Raw genomic sequence first — 22174 nt, 5'->3', positions numbered from 1 at the left:
TCTGGAGCTCTTTGCAGCCAACCTGGATGTGTGATGATCCCATCTAACAGTGGATCAGACTGAACTTTTTGCCTGGAGAAGAACTGTCCTGTGACACACACTCAGTTAGCCTGAAGGGCTGAAGAACTTTATTAACTTCTGTGTAATATTCCCATCTATAAATAGGATGCAAGAGATACAGCTTGGAGATGGTTTAAGCATATCTCCCACTCTTCGGGTAGTCTCTTGGGGTTTTGAGCAACAAATTGATGCATCAGCAGAAGCTCAAGGACTGGATTGAGACCAAGGTGGCTGCAATATCAGAAAATACAAAATTAAAAAAAAAAAAAAAAGCTGTCCTGCTTACTCTTCAGCTATAGCCCAAGCGCTGGTCATCAGTACTGGTCATTAGGACTAGCCAGCCTGTGATCCCCTTTCTCAATTCAGATTCACCCTACAGCAGAGCGCAACATAAATTGCCTTTGCATGCTCCTTGCCTCTGCCCTCTGCAAAGAGTATGGGTTACAAGCGAGTAGAAGAGCACTGCACATTGCTCCTCTGCGCTGGCTCCCCCAACAGTGCGACCTTGTGCAGGGCTTCATCCGTGCCCCAGGTCCCCCACAGCCTCAGCATGAGTTGTGGTGGAGCTTGGCTAATCCTGCTTTCAAGGTGTTGATGGTCTCTTTCAAAGGAGTAGGCACACGTTGTCTTGCCAAGCTCGAGAGTCCTGCAAGCTGAGCCCCCAGCACAAAAGTCCTTCCTTCAAGAATTCAGATGCCATTTTTTCCTTAAACTAGGAGAAGAGAGTACCAGCCAGCTTAGATGTGGTAGGCAATATAAGGAAAACGTTCGAGAGTTGTATTTTGAGTAGGGATTTCCTTAAAATTCTACTGTTGTTTTCTCCTTTCTCTCATATGCAGCGCCTCAATGAAAACCTGAGAAAGCTCACAGCCAAGTTTGAGAAGGCAACTTCAGACAAACTCAAATGTCAGCAAGAAGCTGAAGCTACAGCATGTACCATCTCCCTTGCAAATCGACTGGTGAGTATCAGCAGATGGAATTTTAATTGTATGAATGGAAGTTGTCAGGTGCCACTGAGATGCAAACCATGTGCACACAGTACATTACATCCTCTAATTTTTAGAATACATTATATTTCCTGCATTGCAGCAAGTTTTAGCAATGAAAATGATTTTGAATTGGCTGTTTTCGTAGATCTGGGTAGGCTCTGTATGTATTTACAGAGAACTGCCTGGCTGTACTCCGTTCACAGCTCTCATCTTTTTATTATTTAATTTCATGGTCAAGTATTGAGGGGCCAAAACTATGTGACCCAAAGATCGTATCTTTAAAACAAAGGTGGTAGCGTGTCAGTGGCTTTTGTGGGTTTTGAAATGACAAAAAATTAATAGTGAAAGGATCTGAAAAAGTGTGTGTCCCCGTTATCAGTACATCGATATGCATCACAGTCTGTGGTATCTTCAAACTGTGTAGCCTCCCAGCCCTCCGCTGGGGCAATGCCCTTGTCGCTGTTTCACAGATAAGAGACTAAGAGATAATGGCTTCTGCTCGCACTGTCCTGTTAGCTAGAGCCCCAGCTCACATCCAGTTCTCTGCCTTTGCTGCTTTATATTTTGGCTTTCACTCTGGCTGTAGTCTGGAGCAAGCCAGCTCTTTCTCCAAGCAAGGAAAYAAGGGTGCGAGGAGCCTCTCTGCTGCTTAAGCTCTGCCCTAGCTGTCGGAGGGGATGGAGCTGGTTTGAGTAGCTGGCTCTGCTAACTCAAGCCCAAACTCTGTCACGTGAAGGCAGCGTTGACATTGTCTCGGTGGAGAGCTGTATGTTTTGTGCTATTTGGACATCCAACTCACTAGATCCAYGGGAAAGTTGCAGTCAGGTGCATACTTCTAACAGCCCGGCCTTACGCATTGCTGTCTCATGCTACTTCTGCCAAAGCTGTTAGCACACGAAATGCCTGCCTTGCCCTGTTTTGGGTGTGAAATACATGCCCAGCTGCCTAAGGGCCAAGCTGCTCAGCACGTGCCTCATACCTAAGGCCTGGCAAAACTCACTGCAGTGCACAGCCCTGTCTTTGTGGCCATGCAACCTGGTCTTCTGGCTGCATTGGCTCCTTCTTTACCCAAGGACAGTGGAGAAGTGGAGCAGATTTATGTTCAAACCACTGAGAGACTGAACCCATATCTCCAAGGGAGTGTCCTGCTGAGTCTGCACATATTCCGGGATGGAAGTTGGTCTCAGTCTCTCTCGTTGAAGCTGCTTCTGCCAGCATGGCTGGTGATAGAATACAGAGGTACTTCTAGAAGTAATGCTGGAGGCAGATTTCTCTACTCATGTTACCAGACTTTGGCTGTGTTGGGCAGTAATTTGTATGAAAAGTAGTCATCCATCCTAATGTAGCCTGTAGTGATAGAGAGAAAAGATAGCCAAGTGGTTAAGTTTTTGCCTGGGACATGGAGATTTGTGTTGAGTTCTGCATTTCCTGCCCTCAAACCCTCTTATATGACCTTCAGCAAATTGCTTTAGCCTGGATTTTCAAAGCTGTTTAGATTTCTGGTGGATTTTCAAAAGAATCTGGGCACCTGAAAAAAGCTGYATCTACTGGGGCATCTAAGTGCTCCTGAAAACTGTGCAACTCACCTGTTTGCATACTGAGGTGCTGGAAAACTTAAAAAAATTAGTCTCTAATCTCCATGTSCCTCCTTTGGAAAATAGGAGTACAGCACCTCTGTAGCACAGACAGCAGCTTTGCAGGCAGATACAGACAGGACTGTGATACGCTCAGATATAAGGAGTCAAAGACAAACAGCAGATAAGTCCCTTCCTGTACTGATTTAGATCCTTCTATGCAACCATAGAAGAAGTTTTAGGTTTTCATGTTCTTCAGGTTAAATCTCACTGAATGCTTCTAAAGCCTTTAATTAAAATGGGAAAGTAGCATTTTCATTTGAAAGAGCAATTTATATTTCTAGGGAGATTTTGCAGAATGACTATTTCCTTGTGTCTTTCTGCAACCTAACAAAATCCTGTTTGACTGTAGCATGTGATGTGGAGGTAGATTGTGGCTCTGAGTCATTTATAAGTCAGTAAACGCAAAATACAGCAAGAAAATGTTTCATGAAAAAGCAGCATAGAAATAGTGTTTTCAATTCTTTCCATATATATATATATATATATATATACGTTTTACACTAAATATAGCTTAATTTCATCTTGATTGATACCACTGTAACAAACAACCTGGATTCTTAGAGATGCGTGATTAAAATGCATATTCTTGGCTTAAAATGTAAGTCTTCATTCAGGTGTAATTGTGATAAGGAAATATCATATGCTTTTTTAGGGGGAAGGGGAGTTTGTTATACTACCAAAATTGTCCTTGAAAAATAAAATGAGCAAATATTTTAGCAAGATGGGTTGTCACTTGTTGCATATGTTCCTTCCTAAATTTTATAGTTTCATAATCTACTGAAAGAATGAATTTTGGTTCTGAAATGAAGATAAGACATGGAAATCAATCTTTAGAAACTCTTTCTTTGATCAGAATTAAGTTGTTTGTGTTGATATATGTGGCTGCCTGTAGTTTGATAGCACTGGGTTTGTTTTATGGGCAGTACAGTCTCAGAGAAGCAACAATTTTAGGAATATATTTGCCTTTAAGCACAGGCTTGGGGTCAACACGTGCTTAGAAGCAGTACTGTTTAAGTGTTTTCGTGGTGCTGGAGCATATCCTTAACTGTTAAATAATCTAGCAGGTATTTCATTATATAGGCATGATGTTGGTAGTTTATTTCATATAACAGTCTAGCTACCTTGTCTTTAAAAGCTCTGTATTTCTTTTCTCTGGAAATGCTTTGGATGATCCGATGACCAGTTTTGAAAAAAATATTCTCATTATAAGGGCAGTGTAATGAAGGCTCCATGTCGGATGTTACAGTAACAAACATAGAAATCCTGAAATCATTAAAGCAATCCAGAAACAATTAAGCACAAACTGCTTTTCCCACCACACACTTCTTTGGTGTTGTGCAAGCCAACACAAATACTGCACTGTTCTTTCTTTTCACCAGTAGGTGACACTGGCCATTTCTACATTTATTTCAGTATTTTATACCAAAATGAGAATGTTTAGATGATTAGGTTTCAAGTCTCTTGTTGAAACTACTCCTAGAGAAGCAAACAGAAAATTGTAAAAGGAAAAAAGGAGGATTAATTAGCATCTGGCCTGATCTTTGCATTAAGAGAACTTGGTGGAACAGACTCATTTGATTTTGGGGCAGATGTAGGACATTGTTCAGGTTTTGGCTTTGTACTTTTAAATATGATTGTTATTTTTCAGTGCTGCCAGTCATTGCTGAGATTTATAAGCCATTTTCATTTAAATTGAATTTAGACTTCTGCTCAAGTACAGTACATTGCTGTAGCAGGGACCACAGTTTCTCACAGCCTCCTATGCTCAGAAAGGTGATGCCCAGGGAAATAGAGTTGGAGAGCAGTTTTGCCTTGTGTTTGAAAGCATGGAGAGTTTCCCCAAGCTGTATCTTCTACATGCACAGCTGAGAAGAGCTAAACTTCATTTTCTGTGTAATCTGTCAGTGTTGCCTTATTAAACACCCCAGAAAGGGCTGGTACCGCAACCTCATCTCCCCTGGCATCAAGTGGAAATTCCCCTTCCCTTCATCGTTTCAGAAAAAAAGAAACTCTGGGTACGTTGCCCCTTTGGGGCAACTTAAAAGCCTGCTCTAACCTCCGTTTGCAGCTTGTCCCAAGGACACAAGAAGCCTGCTGAAACTCCTGCTTTTTGCTTCCCAGTGGTGAGGCCAAGGGAGAGCAGCTACTGCAGCGCCCAGCTAACCGTGCTGTGTCCGACATCCTGGTTAGCTAAAACAACTGAGTGTGTCCGCAAGTGGCAACTCAAAGCTGCCAGCTAAATTCCTGGTGTGGTCTCAGACTTGCATCTCCTCCCATGGTACAGGTTGTCCCATCCATTACTAACTCAGCAGCTCCTGCTTGCACTGTCTAAATCACCCTAGGGCAGGTGTTGGGACTGGGAGAAAGATAGGGATCAAGAAGCCAAGCAGGAAGCAAATCTCTGTTCCTTCGTCCAGGATCATACAGCTCTGGAGCATCACATAACTGGCACAGTCTTTGCAGTGATGAGGGGAAGACGAGTGCTGGTTGATGCCCTGGATTTTGCTGGAAAAACAGTGTATTTCATATTGATCTCTAGCTAGCAAGCATCATTTGCCTCACTATGCTGGGTAAATTCTTCAGCCTGACAGTCACAAACATTGATAACAGATAAGATGCTGAGAATTTAGGGAAGCCAGTGTCAACCCTGTGCTTTTATAGAGCAAAGAAGGATGGAGTTGGATATTTTGGATTCTGTTTTTGTCTATGGCTTGCTGAGGGATATATGCACACACAGAAAACACAATGGAAAGTCAACCTGCTGCTCCGAAGAATGTACAGTCTAAAAAAGGCTGTGACAGCAAACAAGGGAAGAAAAATAGATATCCATCCATTACTGTCTGCTGCTGTGATGTCGCCAAATGCAAAGGTTGAAAAGATTTTTGAATGATGCTTGGAACTCTCCTCATGCTGCAAATAAGGGTCACAAATTATCTTTCTGCCATTCCCTCCTTTCCAGCCCTCTTAATCCTATGCAGCTGTGCCAGAAAAAAATGGAAAAGATAGAAAGRCTTAGCAGCACATTTTAGTAGTGTATGACCTACCTGGGCAGCATTTCCTGCTGGGACCCTCTGCTAACATTGTCTTAAGACTAGAACGTCGATCAAGGGACTGTCACCTTTGGCTTTCCAACCTCAGGCTCAGAGCCATGATTTGTTGGATGGGTGTGTTTTATCTCTTGCTACCACAATGAGGTCTCTGACTTCCCTCTTGCGACAAACTTTTTGCAACGTACCTGGAGATGCGTTGCAAAGACAACCGCTGGAGTGTGCCATCCAGCTCCTGGAGTAAATTAAGCGTCAGGTCCTGCAGGCAGCATTAGCCACTGTYGCACAAAGTCATTCAAACTAAATCCAGCAACTCTGTCTCATTACCCATGGGAGATGAGAGCAGGCTGTCAACTCAGCCTTGTGTCTGGAATGGAAGCCCCTGAATAAACGACCCTGGTGTTCCCATTTGGAGCTTTAGTGGGAGGAAAAATATGGCTTTTGCCAGCTGTGATTCGATTATAAAGAGAGGAAGGTCCCTCTGCTCCCTCATACTGCCAAGGAGCTGCGAGACGCGGCAGTGGACAATGGCAATAGTCCCTGCTTACTGTGGAACGTATGTAAAACAACAAAAGGACAATATGATTAGGATCAGGGACAATCTAAAAGTCTGGGCAAGGTCAGGGTTATTTCTGCTAATGGGAACAGTTCCATGAAGCTTTTTGGGAGAAGAGGAGAGAGGAGCCCTGTCCCCAGGAAGGCAGCTGTCTCCTTACCCACAGCTGGGATACTAGCTGCAGCATTTGTATCGTAGTTTAGTAGAGTTTCTGTTTATTTAGAGGAGTTCGTATTTAGCAATGAAATCCTGTCATGCTTGTCACAGGATGGAGAGCAAAGCTGAAGGAGTGGTGGTACCAAGTCCCAGGTCATATTCATCACACCTCCTCCCCACCCCCTGCCCTGGGAACAACTTGRATTCAGGTTTCTTTGGGTTCATCAAAGCACCAGGCTTCTTTGCTGGTTGCAGGACGGAGCTATTGCTGAGAACAGCTGTTAGCAGGGGTCATAGCTGAAGGAGCGCTGAACACGATCAGTTGTAAATGCAGACAAGAACAAGTTATGTCAGTGCCGGTTCCACTGGCTGTTTTTAAGACCAAGTTAAAAAGCACGGCTTGCTACTACTGCTGTCAAAAATGGATCAGTTTTTCAGTGTCTGCAAGGAACTAACCCCATCGCAATTAACTGCTGTGCGGTGTACACCTTCTTCCACGTCATCTCTGGGTTTGATCTCAGAATAGATCCTGGCAGCCCTTGCTGATGTGCAATTCATTAGACATCCAAGATATGTCATCTATGTGACTGTGGGCAGATCTAAGTCCCTGGAATTTGAAAACAACAACAACAACAACAACAACACATTTGAGATTATATGACGAATACGTCTAATAAACACAGATAGTGGCTGCTTTGGATTGAAAAGTGTACCAAGGGGAATGAAAGCAAGCCTAACTTTTACCTTTACTTTTGCCTTCGTTTTAGTTTAGCATATCATGAAGCTGATCGAGAAAACATGCTTCAGGATCCAAGGGGCCAGAACCAGGCAATGTTTAGTGATCTGTGGACCAGCAAAGGGAGGATGGTAGATGGGAATGTCTGTGAGTTGGTACATGTTAATGTCGCAGATGAAATTTAGTGATGACAAATGCAAAATAATACATGCAAGGAAAATGAACCCTAATTATGCATTTACATTGATAGACTCTGCATGGACTATTATCACTTAGAAAAGAGCTCTTGGAGTCCTTGTAGAGAGTTCTCAGAAACAGTAGTGCAGTACTCAGCTGGAGTTAGAAAGGCAAACTGAATATTAGGAATTAGTAAGAAAAGATTGGGGAACAAAGATTAAATGATCATTATATCACTCCAAATCTATGGTGTGCCTGTCTCGCATGCTGTACACGGTTCTGGTTAGCCCATCTCAGAAGACTGTAGGTGACCTAGAAAAAGTACAAAGAAGTATGTAACAGCTTCTGTTTGTGAAGAGAGGAAATAGATTACGACTCTTCAGTTTGGAAAAGAGCCTGTGTAGGGATGGATGTGACAGAGCCTATAAAATCATGAATGATATGCAGAAGGTGAATAGGGAATGATTGTTCACTATCCCTTATTACTGAAGAGCTAAAGGTAATCAAATGCAACGGTTTTAAATTTGCTACTTGCTAAATAAAAAGAATTCCAATGAGTTCTAGAGTCTGATGTGGAAGACGCTAGGGATTTCTTTAAGATRCTAAAACTGTCAGTAGTATGTGACCCGTGCAAAGGAGAAGAATTAATGAAGAAAAGACCACCAGGATATAAGGATGAGAAATCACCTGAAGAAATTAATTAGGAATAAGTAGAGAGTCTACAGGTATTAGAAAAATAGATCAGCAAAGACTTCTTAGTCTTAGAGGCTGAGAACTATAGGGGTAATATGAGAACTGACCTTCTCAATGAGATAGGAGAAAAGGCCTATAGGTTTAAAAGCAGCAAAATAAAGATGATGGAAGTGAACTACTATGCACTGTTACTGGATTTGAAATTAAGGATAATCTAGGTATGATCCTAAAATAAAAGTGTAATTCTTTACTTCTGTTTCAACTAGCAGACATAAGAACAGTTATGCAGAGTGAGATCAGGGTCTGTCTAGTTTCAGCTAGACTCCAGCTGTGGCCCCAAACCAATGTCCAGGAAAGAATAAGAGCAGAGCAGGTATATCCARTGCCACCTGGTATTTCTTGTCTTCTTATGTTCTGTTTCAGTGAGCATGGGAGCACATGGTAAGACAGACCATAAGATGGAGGGGAAAAAAAAAAAGAAATTTCCACAAATGAAGAGGAAGCATAACTGTAATTGAAATAATTGGATGACCTGGAAATTGGAATAATAGGGATGGAATAGAATTCAGTAATGCAATGTGCAGCCATGTAATTATGGGCTAATAATAGACATTTGCATCTAAATCAGGAGCTTATTGGCTAGCAACCGATGAGGACCATTTGAATGTATTTGTTGAGTCTTTGCCCTGCTAGTGATGCAGCCGCAAGAAAGGAAAATGTGGCCCTACAACATATCAGGAGCAGGCTTTCTACCAAAGCTAGGGAAATACTAACACGCCCTGAGATCGGTAAAAGGCACTGGTGAAACCTTGTCTGAAGCACTGTGTACAGCATGGTAATTCGCATGCACAGAAAAGGAACTGAACTGGAACAAGTTTATGGCAGGGCTTGAGGTTGAGCAGGGGAACAGAAAATCTGCAGCTTCTGTTTGTGTTCTTGGAAGGAGTCAAACTGCCTAGAAGGCAGTTTTCACCAGTTTCTTAGAAATGGTCAGGCAGGAAGGTCACCAGAGAGATTTTGCTGGTATTTGTTAGTTCTTGTGTTCCTCAGAATAAATGATCTGGAAAAGGTGGTGAGTAAGCAAGTTGTATAGTTTGTTAATAACATGAACACAGATGAAGACTGTTTACAAAGAACTGTAGAAATGATGCCAAGTGATGGAGGAATAAAGTACCAGGAGAAATGCAGGATAGATAAACATAATGCAATGTGCACTGGAAAAATTAGTTCTTACTTTACATACACAGTGAATGATATGGAGCTAGTTATCATTCAGGAATTAAATGTTGGAGTTAAGAGTTCTGTGAATATGTGAGCACTGTGCTCCCAGAGGGAAAAAAAAAAAACAAAAACAAACCCAAATCGTGAACTGAAATTGTGTGTTAGGTTTTATTGGCTAAAAAAGAGAGAACAAAACAGGAAAAAAAAACTCACAAGCTTAGTGTATAAATTCATCTTGAATAAATCTTGAACATGCAGCTGTACCTCTGTCCCTTCTACTACCTCAAAAGGATATAATAGAATGGCAAACAGTGCAGAAAAGGTAACAATAAGAAGAAACTGGATGATAAAGATTGCATCATCTGATAAAGATTGCAAGGACAATCAAAAGGCATCTGTATGAGGAACTGTGTAGACTGAAGTTCTTCAGCCTTGGAAGGAGACAGTAAAAACAGTATCAAGGGCTTTGAAATCGTGAGTGGTATGGAGAAGGTGAAACTTAAATGATCGTTCACTGTTTTTACATTGTGAGCACAGGTATTAGCAAATGAAAAGGTCAGGCAGCACACAAAAGGAAGAACTTTTTACACAAGGCGTAGTTAAACTGTGGCCTCTAGGCCACGAGATGCTGTAGATGCCAGAAGGTTAGGTGGTTTCCACAGGGACTTAGACTCTGTCATGAAGAAAAAATTCATCAGTGGCTATTAAACACAAAGTCATAAGCTCTGCTTCAGAAAGTCCTTAAACCTCCAGTTGCTGGAAGCTAGGAGACTACATCAGGAGACTATCACCATATGCTTGTTTGTATATTCTTCCCGAGTCATTTGCTAATGACTGCTGTCAGCAGACAGGATGCCGAGGGCGGTGGACCTTGGGTATGACCCAGTACAGCTGTTCCTATGGTTATGTATTTCAGAGTGAAGCTAGGAGGAACTTTGCTTTCTTAATCAAGTGGAATACATCCCCTGGAAAATACTTACTGTCTATAAAAGCATCTGGAGGTAGACATGAGGGAAGAAGGAGAGCTATTTAAGCTAGAGGACAATGTCTGCACAAGAATGAATGGTATGAAGTGGCCAGGAGTAAACTTAAGCTGGAAATTAAAAGAAGGCTCCTAACCACCAGAAAGCAGTAAGATTCTGCTAGGAACAGGGCAAGTCAGGTGGGAATGTGCAACTATTTCATGACAATGGAATTCAGTAAGGATCTGAAGGAAATTACAGAATTTGTTGCCTTTCCATCCTAAGGACCTGCATTCTGTAAATCAGTTCAAGATAGCAAAATAATCCAAACTGAAGGGAATTAATTTTTCAATGTGTTCATGAGGCATATCATTGGGATTTGTGTTAGATCAGATCCTATTGAACAATTTACTAATGACTTGGGAGAAGAACACAGTGTCATATTAATTACATTTTCAGGAGCTCTTTAATTGGAGAGGTTTGCAAAATGTAAGGAAGAAGAGGTTCTAGGTTGTTTTTATTTTTGTTTTCCTCATAAGAAATGCGAAATAACACTAAGCAGATGCAGACTGTACACTGAAGAAGAACAGTAGAAAGTGCTGGGTGGCCCTATTGACAGAGGCCTGTAAGTAGGGTTGATTTGTAAATTGTATGGTTGTTTCCAGAGAACCTTTACAACAGGAGAGTGATTTATGAATTTGACCATAAGCTTCAGCACTGTCAATCTCAAAATTCATGAGGCCAACTTAAAGCTCTTTTGGGTTCTTCTGGCTTGTGTACCTGAAGAGGGCACTCCATTCATATTTTCAAGCTGTGTTTTTCAATTACTAGGGCTAAAATCTTCTTGAAAAAAAAAATAAATAAAGGTTAGGGTCTCTTATAGTCACATGACTGCAGGAATGAGGGACCAGTAGTACCTCAAAAAGTGGTTAAAGGAGTTGGCCATGCACGTAGAGATATCTCATTTTACTTTACTCTCCTCAAAGCCAGTAAGAACCCCAGTTCATGCGTTGGATGCTTATGAAAAGTGTCCATGAGAAAACGTTTGCAGGGCAGGGTCTTAGCGAAAAGGAAAACTTAGACCAAAGAGGGTTGTGATCCCACATACAATGGCAAAATGCCACGTGACTGGGATAATAAAAGATTGTAGGAAATAACCAAAGGTTGTGACTGTTGGAGAGGAATGCTGTGAGTGGCGGGAGAGAGTATAACTAGGTGTGAATCTTTGGCAATAGGTCAATTAACATTTCATGGGGTGCTACAGAAATTCTCATGCAGGTATCCTTATGCACATTTATGATAGAGAAGTGATGGATCGTCTCTTGCTGATTTTCAGACGAGGTATGAAGCAGGCAATTCAAACTAGACTGTAGGGCTAGTGAACAGTGAGCAGGGGGTTATCAAAGTAACTGTTGTGTATTTACCATCCTCAGGTTTTAAATTTTAGCAAATGACAGTTGAAGTTAGGGACATGATATGATGAGGCTGGATACTGAAGTATTGTTTGAAGAACCACTGTAATAGTCAATTTGACTTGGGAAATTCTAGGTTGGGGGACTGGCCTCTGAGAACGTGAGATGGGCTGAAGCCGTGAAAGATTTCAAACAGCAACAGAGCACCTTGTGTGGAGATGTCTTACTGATTACGGCCTTCGTCTCCTACCTGGGATACTTCASCAAGAAATACAGGCAAGATCTCATGGATGGAGTCTGGAAGCCATATTTACACCAGCTGAAAGTAAGCTCTGCTTTCTCTGAAAAACAGTTGTTACTGGATATTACAGGGCCATAAATTCTGGTGTCCATAGGAGATCCCCCAAATGAGGGGCTCCCCTTGCACCCCTGCCATGTTGGATTGAGGAGGAGGACATTGTCACGCTTGATTCGCTCCTCTTTGGGCAATATGTTCTGGTCTCCGTTGCTCCATGGAAGTACCCGATTCCCCCATGGAAAATGCCAGATGCAGCAACCCAAACATGGATTAAAACTTCAGTGCTGTTCAGTTTTAACCAGGAGTCAGGGATGGCCTTGAAAGAGAGAAAACAGATTCTCTGAGGGAAATAGTATGGAAGGGACTGCTTGGAGTTAGCAGAGCTCAATTTCTAGCTCCCTGATAGGCCTAGAAAGACTCCAGATAGTTCTTCATACTGGACACAAGTTTTGTGAATGCTGGCCCTGCCCCTCAACAGGTTTCACCCATGTCTTGCTGCTCAGACTGGATGGAGACAGGCATGCTTCAAACTTGTTTTAAGTTTAACTCATTTTTACCAGGTCCCCTCATATATCAGTAAATCCAAGCGCTCAGTCTGCTGCAGGATTGAGCATTCTGTGCATCAATACCTAACTGAACATTGTAAATCCTGGTAAAATGCCAAGAGGCTTTTAAATAAGGCCACAACTAGGCAGCCTACTGAATGATGCCCAAACCAAAAAGCCGAGAAAAGCAGCAAGTTCCATAGGATGGGAGAAAAAAAAAAAATCATTTTTTAATACTAAGCCAAGAACATAGTTAAAAAAGGTAATATTGTTCCAAAAATGGCCTGACTTGTGCTTAGAAATTTCAGGGAAGTGCCTGTTTTTCCATTCAAAAACTGAAGGCCTCTTCTGTTCAGATAACTGGCACAGATAACTTACTGGTTGTCACATCCAGAAATGGCCTCCCATGTCAGAGAAGTGTTTCTAGAACTGCTAATGTCATTTTGCAACACAACAGCAGGCTTATGAGGGTGTTAATTATATTCTTCAAAGCTGTCATTTCAAAGACTTTGTACACTGCAAAGTGTGATCTGAACCTGTTCTGCTGGGTTGAGACGGTTTGGTGTGCTTAGTACACTGCAGGCAAAATTTTTTGTGTTTCCTGTATAATTTATGTTCATTCGCAACAGGAGGGGAGAGCTTTTAATACTAGATCAAAACTATCCTGTAAAATGGCAAACCACCAATAGATAAGACTGCTCAGTTTTTAGTTAAGCTAAATTTGCTTGAAATGATCTACTCTTTTGCCTTTGGAATATGTGGCAGGTTGCATTCACAGCTTTGTACCGACACGCTAGGAAACATTTCTGCTTTCCTTCCAGGTCCCAATCCCTGTAACTCCATCTTTGGATCCTCTGACCATGCTGACAGATGATGCTGATATAGCGACTTGGCAGAATGAGGGCCTGCCAGCTGATCGGATGTCCACAGAAAATGCCACCATTCTCACAAACTGTGAACGCTGGCCCCTCATGGTGGATCCCCAGCTACAGGGTATCAAATGGATCAAAACAAAGTATGGCGAAGATCTCCGAGTGATCCGAATTGGGCAGAAGGGGTAAATATGAACCTTATCCCATAATAATATCTTTTAATGCCTATCTGTCTGTCATATTTGATGAATAGCATATGTTTGACTGCAGCCATCTGAGCAAATTACATTGAGRAAAACTCTCAAATGTATTTATACATAGCTGCTTATTCATTACCAAAATGATAGAGATTTCTCATTAAATAGAGGGGCTGTTTAGTGCTTGGTCAAGTTACCATAGAAACTCCTCTAAAACCGGGAATGAAAAGAGAGATATGCTGGGGGCTGAGCTACATGTAGGATTATGGCATCCTCCCTCAGGCTCATGTTAATGTGTTGTCTCCTGACTCAGTTTCAGCAAGGGGGATGAGCAGAGCTTCTGTACGGCTCAGAAGAAGAGAGAGGGCCTGGTCTTGGAGGGTGAAGTTGACATGAGGGTCGCCTTGCCCTGAAGACCAGCTGGGCTAACTCTGCTTCCATGTTAGTACTAGCTAGGAGGTTTTCATCACAACATACACATCGCCTCCATTGCATCACCTCATGAACCTGCCTTGTTCTGGCTAAATTTTTTATGGAAAGGTCTTTCAGCTCCAGGCTTTTATCTTTGATCAGAGCACAGACCAGTCTTCTGCTGCTTCAGGGTGCACTTATTGCCATTGCAGTCTGCTGTACCAAACCAGCTTCTCTTTTTCCCCTCCCAGCCACATTTCAGGCTGGTAGGTACTCTGAAAGGGGAGTTTTATGTACAGGTGTGATGACTCTGGGCCATTAGCTAAAAGCAGCATCCACTGTCCCATTACAATAAATGGTGAGTGTTTCATCATCTGGAAAACCAAGGTTCTTTGCTTTCAACTGCCTTAAGAGGTTTAAACTCACACCCCTCTCTCCTTCAAAAAAAAAAAAAAGCCATTTTAGCAGGTTTGGGGTCAGCTGCTGTCATTCTCTCTATCTTCATATAAAATATTTGGGGGCTCAGAGGAATGGGGGCTGCTGATCAGGGACAGGGTTCACATCATTTGAACATATTCCTCTAAAAGTCAGGTATTTGTTCTGAACTTCTTCTCTCATCTCCTTCCATAGTCAGTGAGGGAACCTGGCTCTCCCAAAGGGCCGTGCAGCTCACCAGTCTTGGAAACCTATTATAGGATGGAATAAATCACCTCTTGAGGGTGAGGGCAACTATCTAGCTTAGACTAGGAACCTAAATTTTAGCCAGTTGAATTAGTTGGGGTAATTCCTATGACAGCGTAACCATGCCTAGAGAGCACCGTCACCGCCTGTCCAAAGTCATTCACTCCTCTTTGCAGAAAAGCAAGTTATGTGAAGTACAGAGCAGCCCTGAAGCAGCAAGCACGAGCATTTGACCATGCCCTTCCCAATACAAAGCATCCCAATGCAGAGCAGCCTTGGTTTATAGTTAGGCAAGGTGCAATGGGGTCAAATTCCTCTGTGAAGAAGAATTCAATCATTGTCACCCCATCCTAATCCCTAAACCCTGCGCAAAAGGGAGCTGAAACCTGTTCTTCTTTCTTTTGTGCAAGCTTGTCTGTATTGGTGGATTCTGGGAGAAACAAAGCATTTGCTAAAAAGATAACAGTCTGGCCCTGCTTTGTTCACTGCTGTCCATGTTCTTTTCTTGGGTATTACTACTTGCTCTTGGGAGGTCTGAGATCTGATTCTCTCTTTGTTGGACAGCCAAGACTCTGCCAGTACCTCTTCCCACACCACAGACACCACCTTGCTCACGCTTCCTCTCTTGCAAGTTCTGGCATGTATGTGGAGCTGCCATTGCGATGTGGAACAGCCCTCTAACCCTTGCGCGTGCTTATGCTCCTTGCTGCAAAGCCTCACATCACTGCCTCATTACTGTTTCCCATAGGTATTTGGACGCAATGGAACGAGCCGTTGCTGCGGGAGAATTGGTCTTGATTGAAAACTTGGAGGAATCTGTGGATCCAGTTTTGGGGCCCTTACTGGGTCGAGAAACAATCAAGAAAGGAAGGTGAGCTTCTGGGAGATTTAATGGCATGTATGCCTCCACTGTCTGCCCTTTTCTGGTAAATGGGTTCTTTATGCTGGTGTGCCCTCTTTCTCTGACCCCGATTTGTGGGTGTTCATATACGACAGCACTAACAACCTGCCTTCAGAAGCGAGAATATTTTAAATCAGGCAATCACGGGTAATTCAGTCATGAGATGGGTTTGATATAAACCTAGTTTGTTTTTTTCTTTATTTTGCTGGACAGTGCTATTCAAATCTCCTGTAGGAGAGATCTGTAATTCCTCCTTTTGTATAGTGTCCTTGGTATTGGTAATTGGTGTCTGTAACTGGTTATCTCGACACTGAATTATTGCCAAAGTGGCTATTGCCGTTGTGAAGAACATGCARCCATAGATTTTAGCAAACATTGCAYRCTGTTTAGGAATACAGTTGCAGATTTAAGTATTAAGAATATTGTAAGTGTTTCTTACTGGAGGGAAGTTCTTTGTGTCAGCCAGGAGGAGTTCAGAGAGAGCCAGTGAGTTTACTTTTTCTTCTTGTATGTAAGTAAAATRATCACATTTTTAGAATGTGCTCAAATAATGGCAACAAATAAAACTTTGTGTTCYGCGGTCAGTACTGAATTTGATTCAGAAACTCTTTTGATGTTGTTTCACTGGCTTTCACATACTGGAGTCATCGTCCTTTAGAAGGGTATGTGTCTTTCAGGTTTCTAAAAGTCTCTGCCACTAATAGCTTTATAGCTAAGAGGAACACAGCATGGGCTGACCTCTGTGACTTCAGCAGCAGCTCTCAATACAGTCCTGCTTTTGGCTTTGAAGAGTTAAAAAAAAAAAAAAAAGAAGAAGAAGAAAAAGAAAAAAAAGAAAAAAGCCTGTCAAGCTCTGCATTTCATATTCCTTRAGTTCCTCGAAAATCATTTTCTTACAATKGAACTCTCATAAAATATCTTAGGACACTGTCAACTTCTGGGAAAGGCAGGTTTTCCAGAGATGTTGCAAGGGAATGCATCATGAGAAAGATGGCTGGTTCTGGGTTTCAACTACACGAGTAAAGGGGAAGAAGCATTTCGAAGGGAATGATATTCCTAAATGCAGGGAATAGAAACATTTCAAAACCGAGAAGGGATTACAGCAGAGGTGGTGTGACACTTCAGTCCCCTTGCAGTGAAAAAACTGAATCGTTCCCTTTTGGGACTGTATGCCTGTGTTCTCAAAACTCACTCTGAGATCATGTGTTACCTTAGAAAAGGAAAATAAGTCAAAAATCAAATAAAACCTTGGTACCGGTTGGACTTTGGGTGGGTGTTTTTCCTGGGTTTCATGTTTTCCAGGACAAGTTAAAGCCCCAGTCCTTCATTTTAGACCACACAGGCAGAAGCCAGTAGTCCCATGGCTGGAGTCTCTTGAAGTCAAGTCTCTGAGCACTGTTTTGGGAGGCTCTCATGAGCTGCTCATGTTATGTGATATCTCTGTGCCTCAGTTTTGCATCTGTAAAAATGGAATAGTGAGAGATGTGACCAAAAAGATACCTAATGAGTTTACGTCTGACTAGAAAGTGTACTGAAATTCTCATGCTGATACTACTGTTCCTGTATCCATGCGCAGGTGGGCCACAGTATAACTGCTTCAGTGGAAGCATCACTGTAGCTTGCATGAATATCAACACGTGCATAGGTGTGTATAGATAAATCTCCTAAAGGAGATTTACATCTTCTCCTGAGACATCAATGCATCTCTAATTTCSCTTTCCCTCTGGTTCCTGTGGGCTTTGCCAAACTTATGTTCAGAGTATTTGGAGTCCTGTGGTTCAGCCTCCCTGCTTTATGAATTATAGGCTTGGTGTCAGAATAGGAGAAAGCTGAACTTTCCTGAGTAATCTTATCTCCCGCAAATGGCTGTGAGCCGCTGTTCAAAGCCAGCTTCATTGCTAAAGCTCAGTGCGATCACAGAGTCAGCCTAATTTGAGCCAGCAGCCAAGGCAGTTTCAGTCGTGGCTAATTAAAATCTCAAGGCCGAGAGGTTTTTCCTTCATGTAACACCAGCTTTAGAAAGAATGTGGCCCCCATGAAAAAGCAAGGGTGATTCGTGGTTCAAACTGATGACTGCAGGCCGGAAACTATGAGCCTTCTCAAACAGGCATTGCTGAAATTCAGGGGCAACACTTTGGCTTTTTTAATCCTAAATCAGAAGTGTTTCAAGCGTGTCCAATTTTAAATACCCTTTGCATTAAAAATGATTTCTGYCCTGAGAATAGAGAGTCCTATGCTAATAGATGCCATTGGCTTATTGGTATTTGGGCAGAAATATCTTGGAAGGAACGTGAGCACACGCATTTTTTGATCGTTTCAGGTTCATTAAGATCGGCGACAAGGAGTGTGACTTCAACCCTGCTTTCCGTCTGATTCTCCATACAAAGCTGGCAAACCCCCATTTCCAACCGGAGATGCAGGCACAGTGCACCCTCATCAACTTCACCGTCACACGAGATGGCTTGGAAGACCAGCTGCTTGCAGCGGTGGTGAACATGGAAAGGCCTGACCTGGAGGAGCTAAAGGTCAGTAGCTGAGAGTTTGCACTGGGAGGCAGTATAAATATTTAAAAAAATAAAAATAATACAAATATTTTAAAATGAATATAATTTAATGTGCAAGGGTGAAGAAATTGTGGAGGTCACCATAGAAACAGGAGATTTCCCTTGAATGATAGATATTGAGTTTTGGGTTTTTTTCTTCTGTCTTCTAATTTCTTCGTGTTTTGGGCATACTTAAACTGCAGCTTCAAGTTTTTTCTCCAAAACAATCTCTTTCTTTTCCTATCCCTTTTGGAATTGGAAACTGAGATTCTCATTATATCATTTTTCTCTAGACTTCACAGATTTAATTTTGGAAGTAGGATTAGTCTCACTTAACTTTAGGCATTTATGGTATAGGATTCCCACTGTAAACATTGTCAGGCTGATAATGAAATTTTTCTGGTACAGTTCTTCCTCCCACTTGTTTATAACTGGCCAAAATTTTTATTTTTTTTTTAATCTGAGATGTTATAAGTATGGCTTCAGTTTCAAGATAACTTTTTAAAGAAAATCCTCTTTGCTAAAGGCATCTTTAGCACAGTAACAAATATGTATAATATGAAATATTTACTGAGAGTGGGAATAAATTTACAGCACATGTTCAGTCAGGCCAGGCCAGTCTTGTAATAATCTCTTCGTTTAATGAGGTTCTCCAATATGTTAACTGTGCAGCCTTAATGATGCATTTAGTTTTAAACAGGCTCATGTGCTAACGAGCCAAAAGTTGGCATAGAAATATGTAATGCACTAATTTAATGTATAAGTCATGCCTATCTAGCTAGGACAGTAGGAGACCCAAAGCCTCTTGATCAGGCACCCCTTATATGTGCTCATCAGCACGTTGTAGACGCTACAGACACTTATCTTTACTGACTTATACCAAATGGGGTTGTATAGGGTGATTGAGATTAACTTAGTGGTGTCATTAACTGAAGTTTAGGACCATTCCTCTTAGCCTCAGCAGCACTGCTGTTAATGACTGTTGTCACAAGAAGAAAGACAAATTCAATATCATATGCAGTGATCAAATACAGTATTAGGCTCTGAAAATTAGTAGCTCAAAATCTGCAGTGCTTACACAGTTCCTCTTTTATGGCATGTATTAGAGAACAGTGAAAATGAAGTGAATTAGGGATCATATATTTTAAAGTCCCTGCTTATTCTGGGCCTGTGCACTGTGGAGAAGGAAGACGGAGGCAAAGCATCAGGGAGGACCAGGGAAATGCACCCCCAGGTGCTGGTCCTGCCAACCATGCCACYAGCAGTGGGAGATAGGGGCTGTAGTCTGACTTCAGAAACCATTAAGCAGATATAGATTGGTGTAAAATGTAGTTTTCTCTTCCCTTAAAAATATCTGAGACTTCTTTCTCTATTTCACCACATCCAGATAATATCAGAGCCCACAATATCTCCTCTCTYTTCTCTGTTCTTCTGTTTCCCTCCTCCAAGAAACCCCCAGATACCAAGGAGGAAAAAAAACAGTTCATAGCCTAGTGTTTGAGATTTTCCACTGGATGGGGAAGAATCAACCCACAATCGCTTCCCTGCTGGGATAAAAGCAGAGACTTTTCTCCCTAGATGCATAACAGGCATTATGCCCCCTCACCTTCCCATGGGGTCACAGAAAATTTTCTTCAAGTGAGGAAGGGGTAATAAATCTTAACAACACCCTTGGTATCAGAGCACTTACCAGGATGCGCATGACCCAGGCACGCGTCTATCTTCTTGTGAGAGATTTGTGGTCCCTGACTCTTGCCTCTCAGGAGCAGCTGTAACTGAGTTGGCCTGGAGAAGGGGAGCCAGGAGGCTTCAGTCTTGGTAAGGACTTCAGGTCTCATCRGCAGAGGAAGAGAACTTTTTTCCCTAAGTGGTAGGTTTGGTCATTGCTCCTACAAGTGTTGCTATATTTATCCAGTAGTGAGAAGCACARTCTGTTGAAGTCACGTTCCCTCATGCTTTTTTTCCTAACCTGCTGAATCTTCAGCAGGAGAGGTTGTAGGTGCCCTCTGCACCAATAGCCTTGAGTCTGGTGTTCAGGATGGATGTTGTTGCCATCATTCTCAGCTATATCTGAACTGGTAAATAAAATGTGGCCAGGCATATTCTCTGGTTTCAACGCCAAGTAATGCAGCACAGCTSAAGGCTGCATAGTTTACCGCTCTTCCTCCGAGAAAAGGCCTGCTTGTGCTATTCCCAGAGCCATGTACAGATAATGTGAGAGGGGGGTCGGCACCAACTGCAAGTGTATTGACCACTGTGGATGACTGCGGGCCAGGTGCTTGATCCTTTGTTCTCCCTGTATTTCATTTGCTAATGTGGACAAAGCCACAGTGACTGTTGCCTGATAGCTGTGGGAAGCTCCTTGAAGATACAGGTTTGAATCTTCCAATTCCGTAAAGAAGTGGCCGCTCCTCTAGATGTGCTGTTTGCCATGGTTTCTTCCCTGGTGTAACAGGCATGGCAAATACGATAATTTATTGTTAGTGTGATTAACAAGTTAATAACCTAATCAGTATTGTTCAAACAGTTGTTATTAGTCCAAATAACACTTATAATACACAAAAGCCTCATACAATTAAAACTGTTACACAAAGATGCAGCTCACTAATACCTACTAATGTCCACCCTGGTCTCTGGGATTGGACTCACCCTCCAAGCATCACTAAGATCTATAGCTTCAGTCTTCCTCAAGCAGAACTGGGTGTGGGGTGATTACAAGTYATCAGCATCCTGAGGTCTTCTCTAGGAAAAGTTTGATGTCCATGGCAATGTCTGTTCTTCTTCCTCAGTCTTGGCATCCATCTAGGGTCATTTTGGTATGTTTTCTCAACATGGTCTGCTCGCATAATCTTTCTTCCTATTGGTTCCTAATTATYCATCTATTCATCAGTATTTTCCCATTCTTTCTTATCTCTAAAACTGGCTTTATCTGATTCATAGGTCTGCACTCCTCCATTGACTGTTGATTGATTGTTACGATGGATGCTTACAGTCTGGGACCTCTGACACCACTGCGCATTTGCACTCTGCCACATTTTTATTCTAGAGACAGTTCAATCTATGCAGAATAACTACTTGCTATTACTATAAATTAAAGCCAAACTAAAACTGATTAAAGCAACAGTGGGGTTGCTAGATGATCACATTTAAGATCAGCTCAGGCCAAGGCAAGCAAAGCCAAGTCTTGAGGCCTTATTGTGTCAGGTCAATAGAAAACCTGTGGCCTTTTACTAGTCTCATTTGCAATTTACTTTTGCAAGGAGGACTGTGCTCCCCACCTTGCCTGCTTTGCTCCTGCCGGCTCTGCCAGTCCATGTGCTGATGGCACTGCCTGTGGTCCATGTTGTCTTACAAGAATTGGTTTCAAGCATCTCCCACCTTTACCAGACTTCAGTCTYTGGACTGAAATTTCTCAAAATGTGCTTTCCTCAACTTTATTGTCTGGTGGTTGTTGAAAAGAACTGAAAGGTGGCCGCTATGGACCCATTGGAGATAGAGACTCTGACAATTTGAAGATTCATCAGTAGAGAAGGAATGAACAKTGGGGAAAGTCCTGGGAAAGGCTGCAGACTCACAACAGTTGGGCATCTGAGGTGGGAAGGGGTTGGTAGCGAGTCCTCACCAAACTGGCCTGTAGCTCTAGTGAACTTTTTTTTTGTCACGGAATGAAAATTTGAAGGCCCTCAGAGTAACCTGCTTCCTGGAATTCACACAGTTATATATCAGCTGTAAAATAACAGATAATGAGCTCCACTGCAGAAATGAGGAATGATGACCTTGCTACTGCTGAAAACAATAGCATGATAAAGCTGCAACAGATGCAGGCTGTTGTGGGAAATACAGCATTGTACGCACTTCTGAGGGTGTGCTTCAGAAATTGCGTGGTGATTACAAGCTATTGGAACAAAAACCACACACATCCTCATTAATAACTGCAGGGCTTACAGTCCATGGTCTGAAATAATAGCTTGCAAAATGTCATTTTCAAGGCAGGCTATGCTTGAATGACAGGAACACGCACAAAATTGGCCATGTTAGTTTTCTGTTTCAAGACTTGTAAAATATTTACCACCACGGGCA

The 22174-nt window shown here is 42.2% G+C and overlaps 1 protein-coding gene across 1 annotated transcript in view; it reads left to right on the top strand.

Annotated features, from left to right (window-relative positions):
• The window catches only part of DNAH9 (dynein axonemal heavy chain 9), a 215022-nt gene that overhangs the window by 116963 nt on the left and 75885 nt on the right, over positions 1 to 22174 (top strand). The window contains exons 52-56 of the mRNA XM_026075736.1: positions 900 to 1019; positions 11783 to 11971; positions 13311 to 13546; positions 15399 to 15521; positions 17872 to 18076. Of these exons, the coding sequence (XP_025931521.1) occupies positions 900 to 1019; positions 11783 to 11971; positions 13311 to 13546; positions 15399 to 15521; positions 17872 to 18076 (873 nt within the window). The remainder of the gene's footprint in view (positions 1 to 899; positions 1020 to 11782; positions 11972 to 13310; positions 13547 to 15398; positions 15522 to 17871; positions 18077 to 22174) is intronic.

The sequence above is a fragment of the Apteryx rowi genome, unplaced genomic scaffold (assembly GCF_003343035.1).
Source record: "Apteryx rowi isolate R43461 unplaced genomic scaffold, aptRow1 scaffold_41, whole genome shotgun sequence".
NCBI classification, from domain to species: Eukaryota; Metazoa; Chordata; class Aves; order Apterygiformes; family Apterygidae; genus Apteryx; species Apteryx rowi.
This window is presented reverse-complemented; position numbering and strand designations above follow the sequence as displayed.